General features: G+C 55.3%; 1 protein-coding gene across 6 annotated transcripts; it reads left to right on the top strand.

Moving 5' to 3' along the window:
- The first annotated feature begins 6,360 nt into the window (after positions 1–6,360).
- Positions 6,361–20,363, top strand: KLHDC7A (kelch domain containing 7A). 6 transcript variants are annotated; one of them, XM_053660655.1, is made up of 3 exons: positions 6,361–9,432; positions 14,786–14,857; positions 20,102–20,363. In XM_053660655.1, exons 1-3 carry the CDS (start codon positions 7,148–7,150, stop codon positions 20,346–20,348), a joined length of 2,604 nt encoding a protein of 867 aa, XP_053516630.1. In that variant the 5' UTR covers positions 6,361–7,147; the 3' UTR covers positions 20,349–20,363. The 6 variants fall into 6 exon arrangements, with proteins under 6 accessions (XP_053516630.1, XP_037003890.2, XP_053516631.1 ...); XM_053660656.1 differs by lacking the exon at positions 20,102–20,363 and adding an exon at positions 17,830–18,476 and having other exon boundaries at positions 6,367–9,432; XM_037147995.2 differs by lacking the exon at positions 14,786–14,857 and having other exon boundaries at positions 6,363–9,432.
- The last annotated feature ends 1,625 nt before the right edge of the window (positions 20,364–21,988 follow it).

The raw sequence follows: 21,988 nt of genomic DNA, 5'->3' as shown, positions 1-21,988 counted from the left end.
TAGACCTGGAGCTGCCTGGTTTGAATCTCAGGTCTGCCCTTTCCCCAGCTGTGAAGCCTGGTGCAAGTAATTTAACCCTTCCAGTTTCTTGCTCTTAAAACAGGGATAACAACGCCTGCTCTGTACAGTCCTGAACATTCACTTAAATTAGAAGCTGCCTCTGTAGCTCTTAGCCCAGGGCACGGCACAGCCAGCCCCTGACAGGAGTGGCTTCTCTTAGGATCCATCCATTCATTCAGTAAAACCCTTATCAGTCCCCATTCTGGTCTGCACCAAATGTCCTCAGGCATCCTAATGTGTTTTCCGACAATAACGCCACAGGTGGACGGCATCTGCCTGTGCAGGAGATAAGGAAGCCGAGGCACCATGAATATTTTCATAACCAAAATCAATAGTGGCATCTATTGAGGTCAGTGTGGAAAGTTAGACGTCAGAGGGTCAGCGACAAAAGCATGACCTCTCTCTGACCCAGGGTGAGAGGACTCGCATGCTCCAGGTCGAGGTCACACAGTTGACTGACTCTTGGGTTTGTGGGCAGGTGGGGCACTGACCCAGGTGTGTGAAGCACTTTGCAAGAGCATCTGGTTAACGTGAGGGTTTTGAGTTTTTGAGGGTGGCGAGACTCCTGCAGGCTAACAAGCTCCTGGGTAATGCTTCTTTAAGTAGCAGGGGTTTCTAGAGCCTGGTTTGGCCTTGGGGGAGAATCTGAGCCTCAGTTTCCTCACCTGTAGAATGGGTCTCACCACCCCCCCCTGCAGGGCTGCTGCGAGGATTCACGGGGGCGGCGCCTGCAGCCTGAGCAGAGCACAGGGTCCGAGGCGGAGGGGCACCTGTGAACATCAGCTGCTGTCATCAGTATTACCATCACTATTATTATTATTATTACTGTTGGCCTAGAGCCCTCTGAGAGAGCCCCCTCCTTGAATGCAGGCAGGGGATTATGCCGCATACACAGAACTCAGGATTCTTGCTTTGCTTCGGCTCATTCCACCCCAGGAGCAAAAAATCAGGATGCACTCTGCCATCGCAAACGGCACCCACGAATCGTTTCACATTCAATTTCCCCATCAAATTCACAGGCACGCGCTGCAGGTCATTATTCCATGTCTTAATGGTCTGTGTGGGGAAAATTGTAAGTAGGACATTTCTTCATGCCCTTGGCATTCCCAACCTCTTTAAAACTCCCCTTCTGGGCCAGACCCCCTTTTTGGTGCCTGCAGGGTGCCTAGCCCTCTCCAAAATCCTGGCATCACCTGCCCCCGGCCACTGATCACGCCAGAACAGAAGGGAACAACAGTGACTCATCTCCTTGGAGGGCAGCGCTGGCCTCCCAGGCGTGTCTGCTGAGGGGAACTTTGGTGGCAGGCAGCAGGGTGAGCTGGACAGGTCCATAGTCCAAGGTCAATGAGGAGACTTGTTTCGAGCCCCCCCTGTGCACCACTCACACGCTGGGGGACCGTGAGAGAGATCACCTTTCCTCCTGGGAGCCTCATCTATAAAAAGGGGAGATGACACCAACCCCACAGGGCAGTAGAATCTGAAGTACCCTATGCCATTGACAAGGTTACTGTGGCCACCATGACAGCCCCGTGTTGAAGTCACGTGAGTGGAAGACCTGTTCGGGTTCCCTGGAATGGGTGGGTGAGAAGGTGTCATTCACCACGGCGGGTCCACCAGGGCCCAGGTGGGCCCCACTTTCTGACAGAGGAGGAGTCCTCAGCCCTGAGCCAGCATCACCCTCAATGAGCAGAACAGGGGGAGGCCGAGCCAGGTGTGGGAACAACCAAAATCCGGCCTCCAGGCCGGGCGTGGCACCGCCCTAGCAGAGGGGCCTCGCCCACCAAGCCCTGACTTCTAGTTCACACACGGTGGGGAGCCCAGACCGGGCCCAGGGGAGCAGCAGCCGGGCTGGTGGGTCGGGGCAGTGGCCATCTACCAATCAGAATGGAAATATTTCAACGTTTTAACCCCTCGTGTGGACGTGGCCAGGCACCTAGCTGGGGATGCAGCCTCGGGACACTGTGCCTGATAAAGCCCCAGCAGTGTGTCACCGCCGCCACCAAATACTTACTAACTGTCCTTTAGGCCAGTAGGATTTCATCCCTGGCCTCTTCCTCCTCCACCCCCCAGACCCGGCTAGACAAACTCTCTCCCTAGGCCTTACTCTTCCCATAGGTCAGACCAGTGTCCACTTATTGCTGACACTTCAGGGTTCCAGCAGGGATGCAAAGGTCCACTCTGTCCCACAGGTATGTGTGTGCACATCCATGCACATGTGTGCCAGTGTTTGCATGTGTGTGCATGCATGTGTGCACATGGGGCCGCGTGTGTGCGTGTGTGTGCCTCCCTCCTTGTCATCTCCACCCCTTCTCTGCACACACACCTCATTCCTCCAGGTGCCTGTGCCCACCTCCTCCCAGCCTCCGCCCAGACTCAGGGCCCCACTTGCCACCCCCGTGTGGATGGGCATTTGGTGAACACAGACCCAGGCTGAGGGGCCCGGGGAAACACCACGGAGTTCAAAGCTCATCACGAGAAGATGGGCTTGTTTGTCTGCATGGCACGCACTTGTCTCTGGCTGTTTTATCCACCCCCCTGAGTCAACTGAAGTGTTATCAATTTGTCCTGCCCTCTCGGAGAGACCAGATTGGAGGCGCGCACATTCACAGAAGCCCAATATAGACTTCCAATTATCTTTTAATTTCGCTCCTGTCTTCATTTGTTCATTTCACTTTTTCCAAACAGACTGAAAAAAAGCTGTAATTTATAGAGTCTGAAGTCAGCCTGTGAGAGTGTAATGTTCACCTGCCCGATGAAGAGACCTCAGCGTAGCGTTGAAAGCTCACTTCCAGTAGCCTCGCAGGGGAGAAAGGCACCTGCTAGGGACCCTCCCTACTCAGCCCCCCAAGCCCCACTGAGGTCCCTGCTGTCTGTCTCCTGACTCTCCACTACATGTAACTTTGTAACTATATTCTACATGTTCTCTGTATCCTAGAGGCTCTGGAATCCAGGCCTGCTCACCCTAACGGGGAAGGGACTGCCCCTCCCAGGGTTCGCTGCTTCTTGGGCAGTGAATGACTGCACCTTTCACATGCAGGCGGGTCGGCCCGAAGCCAGCACCCCAACCTCCCTCAGCTTTATCAGGTTCTCACGAGGCTCTTTCACCACAAGGCCAATATTCCCTGCCCCAGTCGCCCCAGGACCAGGCATCAGGTGAGCAGGGACAGTCCCGAGCCCCCTGGAGTTACTCAAGTTACCCGATCTTAAGCCTGTTCACCCTGCCTCACTCGCTCCTTCCCAGGGAAACCACAGGAGACACTTTTACCCTTTCCCCTCACCCCTCAGCCTCCCTGCTGGCCCTGGCGCTTCCCCACGGCTGGCTCTGGGTGATGTGGATTCTGGGGAGAGGGGGACGCCTCCTGGGAACCATGGGTAACAAACTACCTTTGCAACAGCAGTCATCTCCTGACCCGAGTGGTAATAAAGCCTGCATTCTAAAACAAGCTCAGTGGCTGCGTTCCCGGAGAACTGCGCTGGAGGGCGGACAGCGGGAATCCTCAACCAACGCGGGCCTCCTCCGAGCTCCGAGTTTCACAGGCCTCTCTTCTGCCCTGGAACCAGGGGAGGTCCCAGGAAGTGCCCAGGTGGGTTCAAATCAGAGCCCTCTGATACCACCGCCCACCATGTGCACAGCCCCAAAGCCTGCTCCGAGACCCAGCCTGGAGGTCTTCACGCATTGCTGTGGCTCTTGGGCCCCTCGGTTTCCCCCAGACCTTGTTGTCTCCCCACTTCTCGGCCTTCCCTGCTCCTGCACACCAAATGCCTTCTCCAGCTTCCGTCCTCGCCAGGGGCCGGGGCTCCCGTTTTACTCTCCCCTGCAACCGATGGGCACATCACACCCCACCACCTTCTCACTCAGCGCCTTCTTCCCCCGGGGTCACAGTCTCCAAGGGTGCAGGTCCACCCACGTCTCCTCAACCTACGCCACTGCATCCCAGTACACAGCCTGGTTCACGATAAACATCTGATAAACATTTGTTCGGTCAGTCAGTCCTTGCCCCTGCTTCCTTTATCAGTAGTCAGTGCTCAGCCCCTTTGTCTGGGACCCTTCCCCGACCTCTGTCCTGATGCCCCTTACTCCGGGCCCCCAGCCTTCCAGTAGCCGGGGTGTACTTGGTCCGCAGACGCCTGTGGGCAGATCGCCTCATTAATTTTTCCTTTGAGAAACATTGTGGACCGATCATATCGCAGGTGTCTCTGCCTTCTTCCGGATCAGCACATCAGTCCCCTGAGGCTGAGACTGTTGTCTGCTGGTCCCCGAGCCCCTCCCATCCTCCCACATTCCCCTGCTGCCCCAGGGGCTTGGTTTGGCCATGACCTTGGTGCCCTGGAGCAGGTTCTGAATGGAGAGGGTGAGTGCCTGGCTCAACTGGTTTATCCCGGAGCCGTAGGGAGAACGCTCCAGGGCATGGCGGAGCCTTACTGGTTAGAAAACTGCACACCAAAGGGGCCCCAACCCTGCTCACTGGGTGGCATCTGAGGAGACGATACCAGGTCACAACACGGCAATGCAACAAGCCTTTTCCTCTCCAAGGGTGTGAGAGTCCCAAAGCTGTCCCTACTGCTGGGATGGTCACTTGGCCACCGGGAGCTCCACATCAGCCCCCAAAGCCCTGCTGCCACCCCAGAACACGTCGCCTTTGTTGCCCCTCCTGCCTCGTCCTCTCCTTCTCAGAGGAAGACGCGTGGGCCACGCAGCCACCAAGACCTGGTTATTAGTCGAGACCCAGCCCCTCACAACCAAAGTGTGACAGTGGCCCGTCGCTCTGAGCCTGGGGCTCCCTCCGGAACCCAGGGAAACGAAATGACTTTGCTTATGCAAAGTGCCCGGGGCCTCAGTGGCCACGCCCTGTGGCTCACCTTGGCCATCGCCAGTCGCGAGAGCAAACCGCTCACCCACCCAGGTGCAGAGGAATCAGGCAGATCCGTAGAAAAGCCGACCTACTTCCTATTCCTGGACCCACTGAAATCTCCTGAGCGGATGGTTAGAAAATGGGGACTTCCTGGCAGCCGCCCAAACCTCCCGAATCAGTACGGGGTGGGGAGGGAAAACCTGCCTGTCTCACAAACACCGCCAGAGTCTCTGTCCCTGTGGAATTCGGAATCACTGTCTTGACTGAGATGAAGAGACAGAAAACCCTGCTGCCCTGTCACCGGTGGTGGGACACCCTGAGGAGGCCTAACTTCCAGAGAACTCCCGCCTGCGCCGGTCTGTTTGCAAGCAAACTGACATAACCTTGGAGAGGCCACAAAGTGGGGGTGACAACTGTATGTTTCCCAAACAAACACTGAGCGTTAGATGAGATTCATCCAGCGCGCCCGCCCCCTCGCTGCACCCACAGAAAGACACAGTGCATGTTGGCTGTTGTCCTATTGCTGCCTGCTCCCATCCAGACCTCCGGGACTTACCCTCCAGCAGGAGGAGAACAGAGTGCCCTTTGACCCGTGGCCCGTGACAGAGGCTGAAAGAGGAGCAAAGAAGGACGAGAGACCCAAAGAAGGAGAAGATAATCCTGGGAGAGTGGAGGTGCTGGGGAGGAGGCGGGGGAAGGCCCAGCCCTTGAGCTGACTCAGCAGGGCTGGAGAGATGCGGACCTGTGAGGACAAGGGAAGTGGGCCAGAGCCCCAGCCCGCAGCTGGGTACGCGAGGCAGGCAGGAGATGAATTTGGAAGGGTGCACTGAGGCTGGAGCGGTGGGGGCTACCAACGCAGGCACGCGTCAGGATTTCCTCCTCGCCCAGGCTTCAGAGCCCAGCGCCTCCCCGGCCTGTGTGTCCTTCGGCTCCCAGCGTCGGTTTGGTTTTCATGTTTTAATTAGATGCCATCGATTAGAAATCAGGAAGGATCTCATCACTACTGAGAGTAAGTGTCTCTGAAACAGTGGGCTCTGGCTATGGGCGGGCGGGCTGGCCCATCAGGCACCATCACAGGGTAGGGCCTCAATTTCCCTGCCCCGTCCCTGTAGGGGGCACATGTTTGAGCTCCCAACCCTGGCCTTTGGGGACCCTGAGAGCACAATTCGATCTGTGCTTCAGGAGGTCCAGCTGATGGTAATTAATAGAGCGACTGATGTCACTGGTGTTAATTACTGAGCTTGTATGAGGTAGAGCTCAGCCCTGTGTGCTTCACACACATTAACCCAGTTTGTTCTCACCACGACCTTAGGAGGTTTGTGTGTGGCTATCCCCATTTTTCAGAGGAGGAAACCAAGGCACAGAGAAGTGCAGTCACTTGCCTAACGCCACACAGCTGGTAAGTGGTAGAGCCAGGTGGTCTGGCTCTGGAACCCACATTGCTAGGAGGTGGTCTGAGCGAGTCTCCCTGGGCCTCTCGTCCAATGAGGGTGTCTGGTCCGGAGGGTGAGGAGATGCCCGGCATCTGCCCCTGCTCCGGGTATAATGCCAAGTGTTTTTCCCAAGCTCCCTCAGAATGTCCAGTTCTCTTAGTCAGGAGGGCAGCTGCACTGAAAGAGCTGGGTCAGGTGGCTTGGCGGAGGTCCCGGCTCGACCTCCCCTGCTGCTGACTGCAGGCTCCAACCCCCCTTTCTGTGGGGCCAGCAGACCCCCACAGAAAGGAAACAGACCCAGGCGGATCTCTGACACACCTGCGGTGGCTCCACCTGTCCCACACTCGCCACACCCAACCTGCCCAGCTCAGTCAATTTGCAAAAGAGAAAATAAAGCACACACACAAATAATAACCAACCCCACGAGTTTCCTAGCATCGGGTGACTGTTTGGTCAAGAGCTTCCTGCCTCTTGATGGGCCAGCTGGACACTCCTAACATTCTCCAGCCACTGTGGCCTCAGGTGGCTGGTCACAAGTGCAGTCCCCTAGGCTGACCATCCCCCAGGCCCCCACCAAGGAAAGCACTGAAGGATCCCAGGAGGCCAGCGTGGAGATCTGCCAGCTGGGGCCACTGCCCTCTGCCAACTCAAAGTCACCTTTGCTTCAACTTCTCAGCGGGCCAGCCAGAGCCCGCCCAGAACCTCCTCTGCTCAGCTCAGCAGGAACAAGGAACCAGCTCCTATTGGGTAATTATTAATCAGATTCTTGAGATTCCTCAGCCCCAGGTTGGCTTGGGAAACATGCTCCCTGGAGGAGGAGGAGGAGCCGAGGCCCAGGACTGGCATTTGGACATGCAGCTGACGGGCAAGGTGGTGCTGTCTGCAGCCGCCCTGCTCCTGGTGACCGTAGCCTACAGGCTGTACAAGTCGAGGCCCTCCCAAGCCCCGCTGTGGGACAGGAACACCAAGGCCAAGGCTGAGGAGGAGGCAGAGGGCTCCAGACAGCCTGAAGTCCAGGGGGATGTTCCTGGGGCACCCCGTCGGCGGCTGAGATGCCGGAGGGGGAGCAAGGAGCCTGGAGCACTGCCGGGCTACAGCTGGGACAGTCAGAGGAGCTCCCAAGTCCTGGCAACAGCAGCCTCTTCCAGTGACTCGGAAGCCGAAAGGGCTTGGAAGCCAGAGAGGAAAGGCAGTGGTGAGGATCTGGGCAGGAGGTGCCTGGAGTCGGGCCTGGCACCTCCTCGCTGCAGTGGCCAGGAAGCCGGAACAGCTGCCGCCAGTGAGTCCGAGCTGCCCCACCGCCCCCATCAGGGCAGTGAACCCAGAAGCTCCCCACCTGGCCTTGCTTCGGTGGACGGCAGTGGTGTGGAGGGTGAGAGTGCCCCATGGCGGGAAGGTGGACACCCCAAGCAGCCGGGGACTGGCGCCCAGGGGCCCCCACGCCAGCCCTGGATGGCCTACTCGGAAGACAAGAGTGACGTGAATAAGAGCTGGCTTTTCACTCGTGGGACAGGAGTGAGCGGGGAAGGGGCTGGGGCCCTGCGGGCTGCCTCAGACATGGGCCTCGCCCTGCGGCAGCAGGAGGGGGCCACCAACGCCTCCTACACCTTCTCCTCGGTGGCCCGGGTTCGAGTAGAGGAGAACTTCATAAGGGAGAAGGTGGAGGGGATCGGGCCCTGGCTGCAGGGCAAGGTGTACGAGTACCACGTGGAATCGACCTCGCAGGCCACCTCCAAAGGCAGACCGGCCCCCAGAACGGCAGCCCTGGCTGAGGCTCCGCCTCCTGTGCCAGGCCCCCTGGGAATAGGGGCAGTCCCCGGAGGCCACCACGATGACACGGAAGGGGGAGCCGATCCAGCAGCCTCCTCCCAGCCTGTGCTGTCGCCCCCTGGGCAAGGCTTCAGCAGGAAGGACAGCCTCCTTCAGATCGTGGAGAACCCGGAGCTGCAGCTGCAGCTCAACGGCTTCGGGAGCCCTGCCCCGTCCTGCCCCGCCCGGAGTGCCCCACCCAGCAGCCCCACAGCCGGGCAGCTTCCGGAGTCCGGCTCAGCCGGAAGCAGCGGGGAGCCCAACCTGCAGCTGGTGGCGGGGACCAATTTCTTCCACTTCCCCCTCACCCCGGGTTCAGCCCCAGAGGTCCATCTGGATCTGGGGAATTGCTACGAGGTGTTGACCTTGGCCAAGAGGAAAAACCTGGAGGCCTTGAAGGAGGCTGCCTACAAAGTGATGAGTGACAACTACCTCCAGGTCCTACGCAGCCCAGACATCTATGGGCGCCTGAGCGGGGCAGAGAGGGAGCTGGTCCTTCAGCGACGGCTGCGGGGCTGCAAGCGCCTGGTGGTGGCCGACATGTGCCCCCAGGAAGACTCTGGCCGCCTCTGTTGCTATGACGATGAGCAGGATGTGTGGCTCCTGCTGACCCATCTGCCCCCAGAGGCTGTGTCCCGGGGCTGTGCTATCTGCAGTCTCTTCAACTATGTCTTCGTGGTGTCCGGTTGCCAGGGGTCCAGGTGCCGGCCCTCCAACCGAGTCTTCTGCTACAACCCTCTGACCGAGATCTGGAGCGAGGTGTGCCCACTGAACCAAGCCCGGCCACACTGCCAGCTGGTGGCCCTGGACGGGTACCTGTACGCCATTGGGGGCGAGTGTCTGAACACAGTCGAGCGCTATGACCCGCGCCTGGACCGCTGGACCTTTGCCCCGCCACTCCCCAATGACACCTTCGCCCTGGCGCACACAGCCACGGCGTGTGCCGGGGACATCTTCGTCACGGGCGGCACGCTGCGCTACCTGCTGCTCCGCTTCTCCACGCAGGAGCAGCGCTGGCAGGTCGGCCCCACAGCGGGCGGCAAGGACCGCACGGCCGAGATGGTGGCGGTCAATGGCTTCCTCTACCGCTTTGACCTCAACCGTAGCCTGGGCATTGGCGTGTACCGCTGCAGCGCCAGCGCCCGCCTCTGGTACGAGTGCGCCACGTACCGGACGCCCTACCCTGATGCTTTCCAGTGCGCCGTGGTGGACAACCTCATCTACTGCGTGGGGCGCCGGCGCACGCTCCTCTTCCTGGCAGACCACGTCTCACCCAGGTTTGTGTCCAAGGAGCCGCGGAGCTTCCCCTCCCCCCAGGGCACCCTCCTGCCCACTGTCCTGACCTTGCCTGGCCCCCAGGCTCCTCAGACCAGGGTCTAGCCACCTTCTGCTGGGCAGCCCCTGCCCACTGCTCCGTGGGCTATTTCTGGGAGAGCAGGCAGCCAGGGAATGAGCTCCAGAAGTTGAACTCTAGTCCTCCCTCCTTCACTGGCTGGGGCTTTGAGGTGCATCTCTGCTGTCAGTGGGCTGCGGGGGGCAAGTGGGAATCTAGAACTCAGGACTGGTGTTCCAAGGCCAAGGGCAGCCGCTTCTCCAGAGCCGGTTTCAAGTCTGAATTTGGGGGGACTCTAGGACCCCAGCAAACTTCAGGGACGCAACCTTATGACAACTGCGATTCAGGTGTCAGTTTACCCCCAGTGACCCCTCAAGCTGACCCCATTGGAGATGGGCCCCTTCCTAAACATGGGCCCTATGCTTCCACTGCCGAGATTCCCAGAAGCACCTGGAACACACAGGTGGAAACAGTCCAGGGAGGTGGTCCAGGCAGGACTGGCAGGAACCTGGGGCAGCCACGGGGCCCAGCCAGAGGGAGAGGGGTGGGAGAGGTCACACAGCTAAAGCTGGAAGACTTTCTTTTCTTTTCTTCTTCTTTTTTTTTTCGGCTTCAGAATAAATTAACCAAAGCCCATTTCAGTTTTCCTCATTACCCGGAATTTTAGCACGAGAAAGCTCCATTTCTAGCAGCCTTTTGACAAGGTGCATCTTCTAGGGGTCTATTAAGGATATCGTCTGTCCTGGGAGAGGCAGGAGAAGGTGATCCAAGGGCTGCTGTCCCCCTGGGGCCCACCGACCCTCTCCCCACATCTCAGAACTCTTCACGGCACAGCTGTCCCAGGACCCCAGCCTCACACCCCAGGGGTGGGGGCAGCCTCTGCCGACCAGGCGACCCTTTTGGGCTGGTGAGAGCCAATGCCATGATCTGCCTTCCCTGTGGCATGTTGCCAGCTGGTCAGCATCAGACAGGAGAGGACCAGGGAGGGGCAGGCCCAGGGTGGAGCTGGGGAACTAGAAGTGACCTGTCGGGAGGCTGGGATCTCCTTTGCCATCAGGTTTGGGAACTTCTCAAAGGGAGGAGACCTCCAAACCCCGAAGTTCCCCATGGCCCTGGGGGAAAGAGAGAGAGAGACTGCTCCCGTCTCTAACCATGGCCCTGCTCCACCCCCAACGGAGAGGCACACACAGACGGAGGAGCCAGGGGGCAGAGTGTCCTTCTATATGACAAGCAGCATGGAGGACAGAAGCAGAGGGGGGGTGCACCCCACCAGGGCTGACAGGTCAGAGACAAGGACACAGTGGACATCAGTGTCCCTCTCTTGGAAATGAGCAGGGCAACTCATGCCCTTCTCTGTGGGGGCATAAAGAAGAGCATCCGGAGAAAGTTCTTCCCAAGCTTCTGGGGGTCCAGGCCGGAGCCCGTGCTCCCCGCAGCTGCCTGGGCTGAGCCAGAGTCGATCTGAAAGATGCAGGATGGGAAGGGAGAATGAGAAGGAGCTTGGCGTGGACATGAGGGCTTTCCGTGGGCCCCACGAGGCCCGGGGCCCAGGAGGTGAGGCTGCTTAGTTTGTTCCTAAACTGGAGGTTGAGAAAGGGAAGTAGTTAAGATCGGTGCCTGGGAAGAGTGACCCTTCAACCAAGCAATGCTCAAGGTCAGAGTCAACACTCAGGCACGGACCTCCCGGGGACCCAGGGGACTGGGGGTTGCCGCAGTGGCATTGCTAGGAGGTGGCATCGGCATGGTGGCGCCAGGCAGGGTTGGCTCGGGAAGAGAACCCCATGTGGGGAACCAGATTCAGCCCCAGGGGCAGGGGCAGGTGAGGAGCCAGGCGGAGGACAAGCCCATTGCGTACTTATGGTAGGACAAGGGAAATGGTTCCAGGGACAAGGAGACAAAGTTCCAGACGCAGTGAGGGCAGGCGTGGTCTCCACGATGACAGAAAGAGTTGAGCTTTGGCCCAGGGCTGCGCTGGGAAGGCGCCACATGCTGCCCCTGCCTCCCTCTGGTCCCCTGGCACACACCACTAACCGACCGTCATCTCTTTTCCTGTTGAACATTTCTAAGGACCTCAAACAGGCTTTGGCAAGGGCCCGAGCCCTCATTGCCAATTATGGCTGGTGCATCTCTCATCTCTGGCGCTGGGTCAGGGACGAGCGTAGGCAGGGCCGTTGTGGCAGAGCGGGTGGTCCAGGGGCGACAACCACCACCCAGAGCCCTGGAGGTCAGGGCACATTGACAGAAGGCTGTGGCCGGGTCCACTTCCTGGTGCTGGAGGCACTGCAGCCCCCTGCCGGGACCCCTGCCCTGCAGGCGCAGGTTCTAATGGAGAAAAACAGGCGATTTTGTACTTGAGTAAACAGGACCCCTGCTGGGTCAGGGCCGTAGAGACAGAGAAGGCAGGCCAAGTGGGAGAGTGTGAGCAGGCCTTCCCAATAAGATGACATTGAGCAGAGAACTGAATGGGAATCTGGGGACCTGCATAGACCAGGGCTGGTTCAGGGCACGGGAAGCCTGGCCGTGCCACCCGAAGGCCTTTGTCACAAGGGCAGCAGAATGGAGGTCTGCCTCCTGGGAGCTCTGTCTCGGTGTGTGAAGGGGGCAGGAGGCCAGCTGTTCTGCCTGTCACGTCCGGGAGAGAATCCTGTCCCACTGGTGTTTATAAAGGAGGGTTCTTGCTTGGAGATAGACTACATTCACCGGAGAGAAGCAGCGTTTGCACAGTAGGGGCAAAAGTCAGCAGAAGGACCAGGACGTCACAGGCGCCACCCCTGGATGTGTGGCTGCATGTCAGCCGGCCCACGTGACTGCATGGGTTCAGGGGCTAGGATTTTCACTTGACCTTGTTTTACAGCCTAGTCTGCCTACCTGTAGCCCTCAGCCTCAGAGTGGCCTCTATGTCAAATAAAGCTCGTCCCCGGGCCATCTGGCCTGCTTTCCCAATAAGAGGTCTTTCTTCTTCAGGGGAAAAAAAATACCCTAAGTCTGGTTTGCTTTCTACATGAGACTAACCATGTCATTACAGAAGAAAGGAAAATTGGAAAACTCAGAAAAGTATAAAAAAAAACTCTCCAGTGAACCCCCGTCATGGTGTACGTCCCTCCAGTCTGTTTCTTCCACGAGTGGACTTTGGCTGGGCTTGACTTTTGCCCAGGTGTGATTATGCCGAATATACAATTCAGTTGCTTCCTTTTTTCCCCACTTAGCTTTTGAAAATACGCATTTTCCCATGTTATTACAAACACTCGGTAAACAGCATTTCAATAGTTGCACAATGTTCCAACCAGCGGCTGCATCACGGTTTATTTAACATTCCCCCCGCTGGTGGGTCTGCAGATTTGTTTTTTCTGTCATAAATAAAAGGTCCCTTGTTTTCTTATTCCTCTCCATCTGGGGCCTCTGTCAATATTGACAAGAGAAGCCCAGCCTAAGTCTTGTCTGGAATAGCAGGGATGTCAGAACAACCATAGAAGCCACAGCATTTGCCAGGGGCCAGGCCCAGGCCCTGCTCTGATAGGGCACAGGGCTGCCCTTGCAGGCACCCAGCCTGGAAGGCCAGGCTCTCTGCAGGGGCCAGCCCAGGCTTCCTGCCCCGTGGTGCTCCTGGAGCCAGGATGTAAGACAGAGCCCCGGGTCTTGCACAGCCCCTGCACGAGAGGCTTTCTACATGTCATCTCACTGACCCTCACTACACCCGGTTTTACAGGTGACAAAACTGAGGCTCAGAGAGGACAAAAGAAGTAGCCTTCATAGCCAAGTTCAGGGACCCTCAGTTTCCTTGGAAGCATACTGGAAGCAGGCCCACTGTCAATGTGGTAGTCTCTCCATCCCCCTCTCAGGGGCAGAGGAGCCAGGAATTTGGCATCAGCTGTCACGTGGCTGTCCCCAGTGCCTTCTCCACTCACGCCAATCAAGTATACTCTATCCTTGAACTTTGAACTCAAACTTTTCTGCCACTCTCTGATCCTCATTATCCACATCTGTAAAATGGGTCTGCCACTGCCAGCCCATCGTGGGTGTTATAAGAACTAAGAGAATATGGGTAAGATACCCAGCCCAGGTTCTGCGCCCAAGTCAGTCTTGGCATCTTCTGCAGGTGGGGGGTGGGGTCACCCAAGCAGAGCTGGCTGGTATCTGAGGTTTAAGCTGCAGGGCCCCGTCTGGTTCGACAAGGTCTGGTGTGTGCTCAAGTTACTGATGTTGTAGATCATCCAGGGTTTGGGACTCTGATCCTCTACGTCCCTCATCCAGGGTAAGAATGGACTGGCTGCAGATGCGAGCTTCCGGCTCAAGGCGGGAAGCGATTGCCCAGGGGAGCTTTGAAGGGGCTGGAGCAGGCCCAGGGTCTCCTTCCTTTTACAGACTGGGAGTGAGAGTCACTCAGGGCAACTGGAAGGGGTTTAGATGGTTAGAGCTAGGATAGGTGCCCAGCACTTCCTGCTTCTCTCACCCTTCCTTGGGAGGGCCTTGTGGCCCCAGGGTGGCCAGGGAGTCCCCTGAAGCTGTGGCTGGGAGGAGGCCCCTGGGCAGCGGGGAAGCTGTGGCAGGGGGAGGGAGATGAAACATGGAGGGAGGAGGTGCATTCAGGGAGGGCAGAGCCGGAGGACGCCGGGGACTCGCAGGGAGCGGGAAGAAAGGGCGGCCTGCAGGAGCATTGCTGCAAACAGCGCTCGGCCTCCGTGTTTTGAAAAGTGGGATGCGGGTCAAAATAAAACAAAAAATGAAAAAGGATCGAGTCTGGGTTGCCTGCTTGCCTGTGGAAAGGAAGTGGAGACTTGGGTCCTGCACCAGGAATAAGAACTCCCGCGGCACCCGCACCTCGCTCCGTGCAGGTCGAATCCTCCCAGGGACACGCCGTCTGGAAGAGGCCGCCCTCCCCATAGAGGGGAGGGAACGGAGTCAAGACATTCCGCAAAAATTAAAAATTACTATTTCATTCCTATTGTCCCAGCGACCTTTTTATTATTAAAAAACCGGAAGGGAGAAACATCATCATTGTCATAGCTTTGTTGAGCCGGCCCGACACTAACAAACGCTCTACTTATATGATGACCTTTTACCCTCCAAATAACCACAGTATGTGGCAAAACTGGCCAAACTCCCCCCTTCCCATCAGTTTCTCCACCCCTTGAATGTGGCTGTGGGGCCTGCTGTAAAAAGCTGGGGCGTGGGGTGGACTCTCTTGTGGCTCTTAGAGACCTCGAGACAGTCACCATGTGCAGAAGCCCGGCTGGCCTTCGGGGGCCCGCACGTGGCCCAAATGCTCATCACGTTGCCCGGCACTCGTCTCCACCCAGAATCTCAAAGCCAGCATCATCCCATCTTGCGGATGAAGTGACGAAGGCTCCGAGGGGTCTCACAGCTGTGACGTGAGTACTCATCCTTCAAGACCTTGAAAACGTGGCCTCAGTTTCTCCCCACTGACACCCCCACTCCTGATCGGGGACCCCACCCTGCACACATAACTCCCTCACTCCTCACTCTGCAGCCTCTGCTTATAGGTCTGCTGACCCCAGTGAGTTCCCTGTGAGCACCAAGGATGTCTTGTCTGCCTCTGTCTTGGATGCCAGCACAGAGTGGCCACAGGGCGTGGCTCACAGGAAGCCGCAGCCTTGCCGTGTCCTCATTTGGAATCTGCCATCGGGCACCATGAACCAGTGTTGGCACTGTCCAGCGGGGCTGTTTTCCTGTGTCCGAGAGAGATGGTGTCCTACCTTCTGCTCTTTCCTCAAATGCCCCTCTTCACTCTGGCACACAATATCAGGGTGCAGAGCCCCTCGGTTCTTACAGTGCCTAGCACGACTGCTCTGATGAAACTGTCAGCACCCATCTGCTGACCAAGAGCCCTACCCACTGTCAATGCAAGGGGCAGGCTGGCTCAGCCCGGGAGGAGCCCCGCCGAGGAACCCGACTGGCAGGGCTGGTGGACAAATACCCAGGCTCCCTCCACCCTCAGTGGATAACCCAGGCTCCGCACTGGCTCCCTGGGTAACCTCCCTTTAACAAAGTCCCTGGGTGCTCCTGGTCAGTTCGCCCCCTGCATCTCCATCCTTCGTAAGACAGGAGTAGGAGGAGTCACTCCACCTTCCCCCGAAAGCCCAGGCCCACTTAGGCTCTTTCGGATGTCACACTAGGGACAGTCCTGCTCCAGCGCCAGCCAAGTCCCCTGTCTCCCAGGTGGTTAAAAGCAGATTCAAACAGGCTCTGGCCTCTCCACCGTGAAAGAAAAGCTTTTCTCACGATCGCTGATAAAGAAAAGCCACGAATGCACTTGAGCAGGTTAGAAACACTACCCAAATATAATGCAGCTTTATTTGTTAGGAGTGTCAAAGTGACCCGGTGTGTGTCAAAGTGACGCGGTGTCGTTGTGTTCTTGAAGAGTTCATTTCAGACTCTGGAGATTTGTTGTTGTTGCCCCTGAGAACACGTTTAGGCTCTCCCTTTCAGCCATCGTTACTTTGTAGAAAATACGAGGGCTAGCTTAACGTGGCCTCAATTTGAATCATAATACATCTTGAGTAAACTCTTAAAAAAGAAATAAAAGCCTTAAAAGCCTTTTGCTACAGAAGGCTTCCCATCTGATCTGGAGCAGCCAAAACGTTGGGTTGTACCTAGGAACATGGAAACCCATGCCACTTAGTTTCACTAACCAAGCCTGGTGTCCAGCCACTTGGTTTCACTTCCCAAGCCTGGTGTCCCCCACCTGTCCCCCCCCAGCATGGACCACACAGCAGGGGTGGACGGCGGAGAATGATGGCAGATTCAGAAAATACCAGCCTCAGGAAAAACCAGGGAAGTGACGTTTTTCACACAAGTTGCCTTTTCTCTCTGAAACATATTTTTATCATGGCAAAATACACATAACAACATTCACCATCATAACCACTTTAAAGTGTACAATTCAGTGGCCTTGAGAACATTCACCAGGCTGAGCACCTGTTTCATCTGATTACAAAAGATATACAAACACGTACTATCAAACAGAGAATTGGGAAAACACAGAGAAGTCCAAAGAAGACAGTAGAAGTCACCCCCACTCAGGAATAATCGGTTACTGTTTTGACTTCTTTATTTCCAGTCTCTTATTTATTATCCAAAATTTTTTAAATAATAAATGGGGCCCTGACCCGTGTGGCTCAGTCCTCTGGGCTTCATCCTGCAAAGAGAAAGGTCACCAGTTTGATTCCCCATCAGGACACATGCTTGAGTTGTGGGTTCGACCCGCAGTCAGGGTTGCGGGTTCAGTCCCCAATTGATTGATGTTTCTCTCCCTCTCTTTCTCCCTCCCTTCCCCTCTCTCTAAAAAAATAAATGCATACATTTTAAAAATAAAAATAAAAGTACAAAATGGGGTCTTTCTCTGAACTTGCAGTATAACTGACCTTTCCTTCTATCAAGAATATTATGACAGTTTCGAGTTAAAAAAATTCGCCACTGGGTTTCTTTTTATTGTGGTAAAATGTGCCCAAGGTAAAATGTACTGTTTTAACTAATTTAAAGTGGGCAGCTCAGAGGTAGTAAGTGCATTCATATTGTGCCCCCCCACCCCCCTCTCCCCAGCTCGCTTACCATCCCCAAGGGAAACTGGTGCCCATTAAACATGAGTTCCGCTACCTCTGCAATCCCCCACCCCTGCCAGCCCTTGGTGAGTAAAAGTTTTCTCTAACTTTGCAAAGCACCCTTCGCCAGTATAAAGAAGTTCTCTGTGCCATCAGCACAGATAATTGGGAATGTGCCTTAAGCACAAAGATACAGTGGTTTTCATTCATTTTGGAAATTTCCGCAAACAATGCAGAACCCAGCTCAGTGGGATGCTTTGGGGCAAAACGATCAATAGCTCCTTTCTCAAGGACCCTCCCTGCCCCTCCTCCTTGCCACAGGGAAGACAAAGGGAAAAAAAAACACTCTCTCTGTTCTCTACAACCCCCTCCATCATCACACCGAACTAATTATTTTTGGAGCTTTAACAAAAACACGGTTCAGAAAAGGCAGAGGTATAAAACACATTAACAATTGTGTTGTTTTGTGGGCCCTAATTACGACGCGATGAGCCCATGGAGCAGTGTGGAAGTGAGTCACTGTAATTACACAGTAACAACCTCTGGGAAGGTGTGCCCACACCCAGGACAGCAGCAGCCAGGTTTAAGGAGCCTCAGGGTGCAGTGCACAGGGGATCAGCAGAAGGTGTGTGGAGGGTTGAAAGACCAGGGCTCGGGCAGTAAAAGGAAAGGCTGCCTTTCAGGGTGGGGGGCAGGGGGGGCAGAGAGGTGGGACAGGGAGTGACAAGGCAAGCAAGCCAGCACAGTATGACAGATGCAAATCCCCCCTTCTTCCCTCCCAGGTTTATAAGCTCCTACACCCTGTGAGGTGCTGGGGTTGGGACTGTGAACAGGTCAGCACGATCTCCCGGCGAAGCCAGGAGTGCACAGGTGACCGGCTCCATAAACACTGGTGGACTGGCAGGGACTCCGTGCAGGAAGTAAATGCACTGTGTTGGAGACTGTCAGAGGGACATACCTCATGGCTCTCAAGGTGGCTTCTCGGAGGAGGTGACATTTAAGCTGTGATGTGAAAAATGAGAAGGACTTGGCTTGAAGGGAGAGCAGAAGAACATTCTGGAAGGAAGGGGAAACCCAAGAGCAAGGACCCTATGCCTACACCAGAGGCCAGTGTGGCCAGAGAGGCAAAGTGAGGCCAAGACCAGCCAGGTCACGTGGGGCAATGTCACACTGTCCACTGTCAGCTGTGCTAAGAAGTTCGGATTTTATCGTGAGCTCGATGAGAAGCCCCCAAAGGACTTTTTGCTTTGTTGGTAAACCGTTTAGCAGAAAAGTTGCAGGGATTGTGCAGCCAGATCCCATGCACCCCGTACCCTGCCCCCCATTATTAATACTTTGTATTCATAGGGCACCTGTACGTTGTCGGGAGCGAGGACCCAACGCTGATACACTGTCATTAATTAAAGCCCATACTTTATTCAAATTTCCTAAACGTTTACCCAACGTCCTTTTCCTGTTCCAGGATTCTGTCCAAGATGCTTTACTTTTACACGTCACATCCTGAGGCTCCTTCTTCCTCTTGGTGGTGACGGTTTCCCAGATGGCAGGAGGGCTGGTGGGGGTGTGCAGGGGACAGTTGTGCAGACTGTCCCTCAGGGTGCCTTTTCCTGATGCTTTTTTCATGGGTCATAGGTCACTCGACTGGGATTATGGAAGGAAGTTCGTGGAGGCAAAGGGCCATTCGCATCCCATCATATCAAGGGCACATGCTATCGACAGGACTTGTCACTGTTGACTTTGACCTTGATTATTGGCTGAGTTAGCATTTGTCAGGCTTCTCTGCTGCAAAGTTGCTCTATTTTCCCTGTCCCCATACCCCACCATTTAGAAGGCGTCACTGTGCGGTGCACACTTAGGGCAGGGCGCCAGCTTCGCCTCCCTCGCAGGGGTGGGGGAGACTAGCTCCATAAATTACTTGTAATTCTTCTGTCTGGGAGATTGGTCTCTTCCTTATTTACCTATCTATGCCATTCTCTGTCTATATCGGTATAGTCCCATAGATACGTACTTTGTTCTTTGGGTCACATTCCGATTCTACACTGTTCATTTTGTTGCCCAGAGCATTCCAGCTGTGGCTACTGAGAGCTCTTTCAGCGCCCCCCTTTGACATGCCCCCCCTTTGTGCTTCCTGGGCATCTCCTTATTTCCTGGCACTTGTGTTTTCCCGGCCCCGTCCTGGAACCCAGCATTCCTCCAGGGAGCCCCAGCCCCTTCCCTCACAGGACGGTGTTAGGAACCCGGTTGGACCCCGGGTCTTCAGAGGTTTTGAAGCACACAGGTGGCGTCACTGGGCTTTCATTTTAAATGTGTCCCTCTGAACGGACTGGTGGGTGGCCAGGGAGGGAATGGAGATACCAGTGAGGAGGGGGCTGGTCCCGTAGGTGAGAGGTGAGGGAACCCACCCACCCCCGGGGCCCTCAGAGTTAATACGAAGATTACTTCAAAGATGGTTGATGTTATCGGGTGCAGAAAGAAGCCTTCTCAGAGCTTCCTGTATTTCACTAAAAGCCGAAACTTCTGGGAGTGAAACTACCTCCGGTTTCCATCTATGGGAGTTGTACTGGGGGAGTTTGACGGCGTGAAAAGATGGAAAAGGCCACCCGCACCTGCGTGAACACACATGATCACAGATTTTCTTATCTCTTGTTTGTTCCCCTAGAAACCCATTTGCTCCTCCCGTAAAAGCCTCTTGTCTCCTTCCCCTTCCCCAACTTCAGCCATTTAGTCAGCTACTTCTTTTGTGAGCTCCCATACGAATAAATGTTGCAGGGTTTTTTCCTTCCCGTTAATCTACCTTTTGTCAGTTTAGTTTGCAGGCTCCCGGGCACTGAGACTAAGGGTTCCCCTCCGCCTCTCATCCCCCACCCCCCAGACAATAGCCTGAACTACACAAGGACACAAGGTCGCCTAGAGACAAGTCCTTACAATGGCACTATACCTACTAGATCGTCCCTGTGCCCAGGTCCCCTCAGACCCCTGCCCAGCCTACCTCTACCCCCACCCCCTCTGGTACATTGCCTTTCTCTTGAATTGATTTCTATTGCTTACAACCAGGAACCCTAACCGACAGAGTTTGACAACGTCGCCCTTGACCTCTACAGGGGACTCCCAGAAGAGAGGGTCTGGGCCTGCTCATTTCTCGGTCCCCCAGCTCTCACACAGAGCCCAGCACTTGGGCCACGCTCGAGAAATGCTGGTCGGGCCGGACGTGAGCTGTTTGATGAACAAAACAGTTGGCTGCCCGATGGAGCACCATCCACAGGGCTGCAGGGGGCACCTTGTAACCCACTTAAGAAAATAAACTGTTCGCAAGTTCTCTCCGCACATTCATTTGCAGGGAAACAATTAGTGTGCTAATTAAAATTGAGTCTTATCTGTTCATTAAAGTAGGCCCAGCAGGACCTCCAGTTGGCAAGGTTTTGTTGGCACCAAGTTCAAGGTTCTCTGGTAGCAGAAAAAAAAAGCCATTTTCCTTTCTCATCGAATGTTGAATAACTCAGGTGACTGCTGACTCTGGCTGGCCCTCCGATCACTGGGTCTCATGAGCCAGGCTGGCAGACACGTGTCAATCAACACCCACATCCGGACTCAGGCGAGTGAGAAATTGTAATCCTTCTCCAGGCCTGGCCGGCTGGAGTGTGTCTTGTTCCATGAGGGAAGAGTTTGTTGCTCAAATTAATAGTATAAGCAAGATTTCAGAGGGGAAGGTTTAACCTACTTAAGAAAACACACTGTTTTCCAGCAATTAGTACCATTTGTACACAATGGATGAGCTAATTGCAGATAAGCCTTTTTCCTGCCTTGAAGAGGGATCCAGCAGGACCAGAGCCTGACAGCACTTTGCCAGCAGTTACTTAGTATAGTTAGCATCGCCACATGCTCTCCAAAGGCATGACGCAGCAATTCACTGAGCGCAATGCCCTATATTCGGGTTTCTGGGTAATTCTCTGTAATTCTCACCGGGCCTTCATGTCAGCATCTACAATATGGGGGGTAATACTTATTTCATAGGGTTGTTGTGAGCCATTAATGAGTGTGTTTATGCCCATACGTGGCAGCTAAATCCACTCTGGTCTTCTCCCAGATTTGGCCAAATGAGGAGACAGATTCTGGGCTCGGCGTCTGGTGGGGATGACCAAACGTCTGGTCGATTGCTTCGGCAGCCACCGACTCGCACTCAGTACTCACGGAGTGAGATCTACAGCAGCCCATGGTGAATGCCCTTTGAAATCTGGCATACCTGTGGCACACCAAACCTTCCACAATGCCCTCGGGTTGTACCGGCCCTGTTCGAGCAACGACTATTTGCTTGGCTTCTTCCACATTTAATCTAAATCAACTTCTGCTTTTTATAGCTGCCAAAAATGAAAGTCACAACACCTGCTTTCTTGTCTTTGAAATGGGAGGGTAGAGGTGGGAAGGTCAGAGTTAACCACCAGCAGACGGTTGCAGGGCGGACTTTGGCATTGCCAGACAAGGCATCCGGATCAGCTGACCCAGTCTCGCACCTCCCACCATTGCCTTGTGTTGGGCCGAGCTGCCTGAATCCTTGATCCGAAAGTTCTGCCAGAAGATAGACCATAAATCAGCCAGGCGGTGAGAGACAAACACCATATGAGCTCACCTTTAACAGGAATCTGATCAACAAAACAAACAAACAAGCAAAATATGACCAAAGACACTGAAATTGAGAACAGGCTGACAGTGGCCAGAGGGGTGAGGGGAGGGAATTTCAGGGGGAAAAGGGGAAAGGTTTGAAGGAACAAGTATAAAGGACACGGACAATAACAAGTGGAGGTGGGTGGAAATGGGAGGGAGGGAAGGAGGGCTGGGGGTGGGCTGGGATGGGGGTAAAGAGCAGAAAACTGTACTTGAACAACGATTTAAAAAAATTAAAAACTATTAAAAAAAAGAAGATAGATCACAAGTGAAGTCTCAGGC

Source organism: Artibeus jamaicensis, unplaced genomic scaffold, assembly GCF_021234435.1.
Source record: "Artibeus jamaicensis isolate MK-2021 breed Jamaican fruit bat unplaced genomic scaffold, CSHL_Jam_final scaffold_847, whole genome shotgun sequence".
In the NCBI taxonomy this organism is placed as follows: Eukaryota; Metazoa; Chordata; class Mammalia; order Chiroptera; family Phyllostomidae; genus Artibeus; species Artibeus jamaicensis.
This window is presented reverse-complemented; position numbering and strand designations above follow the sequence as displayed.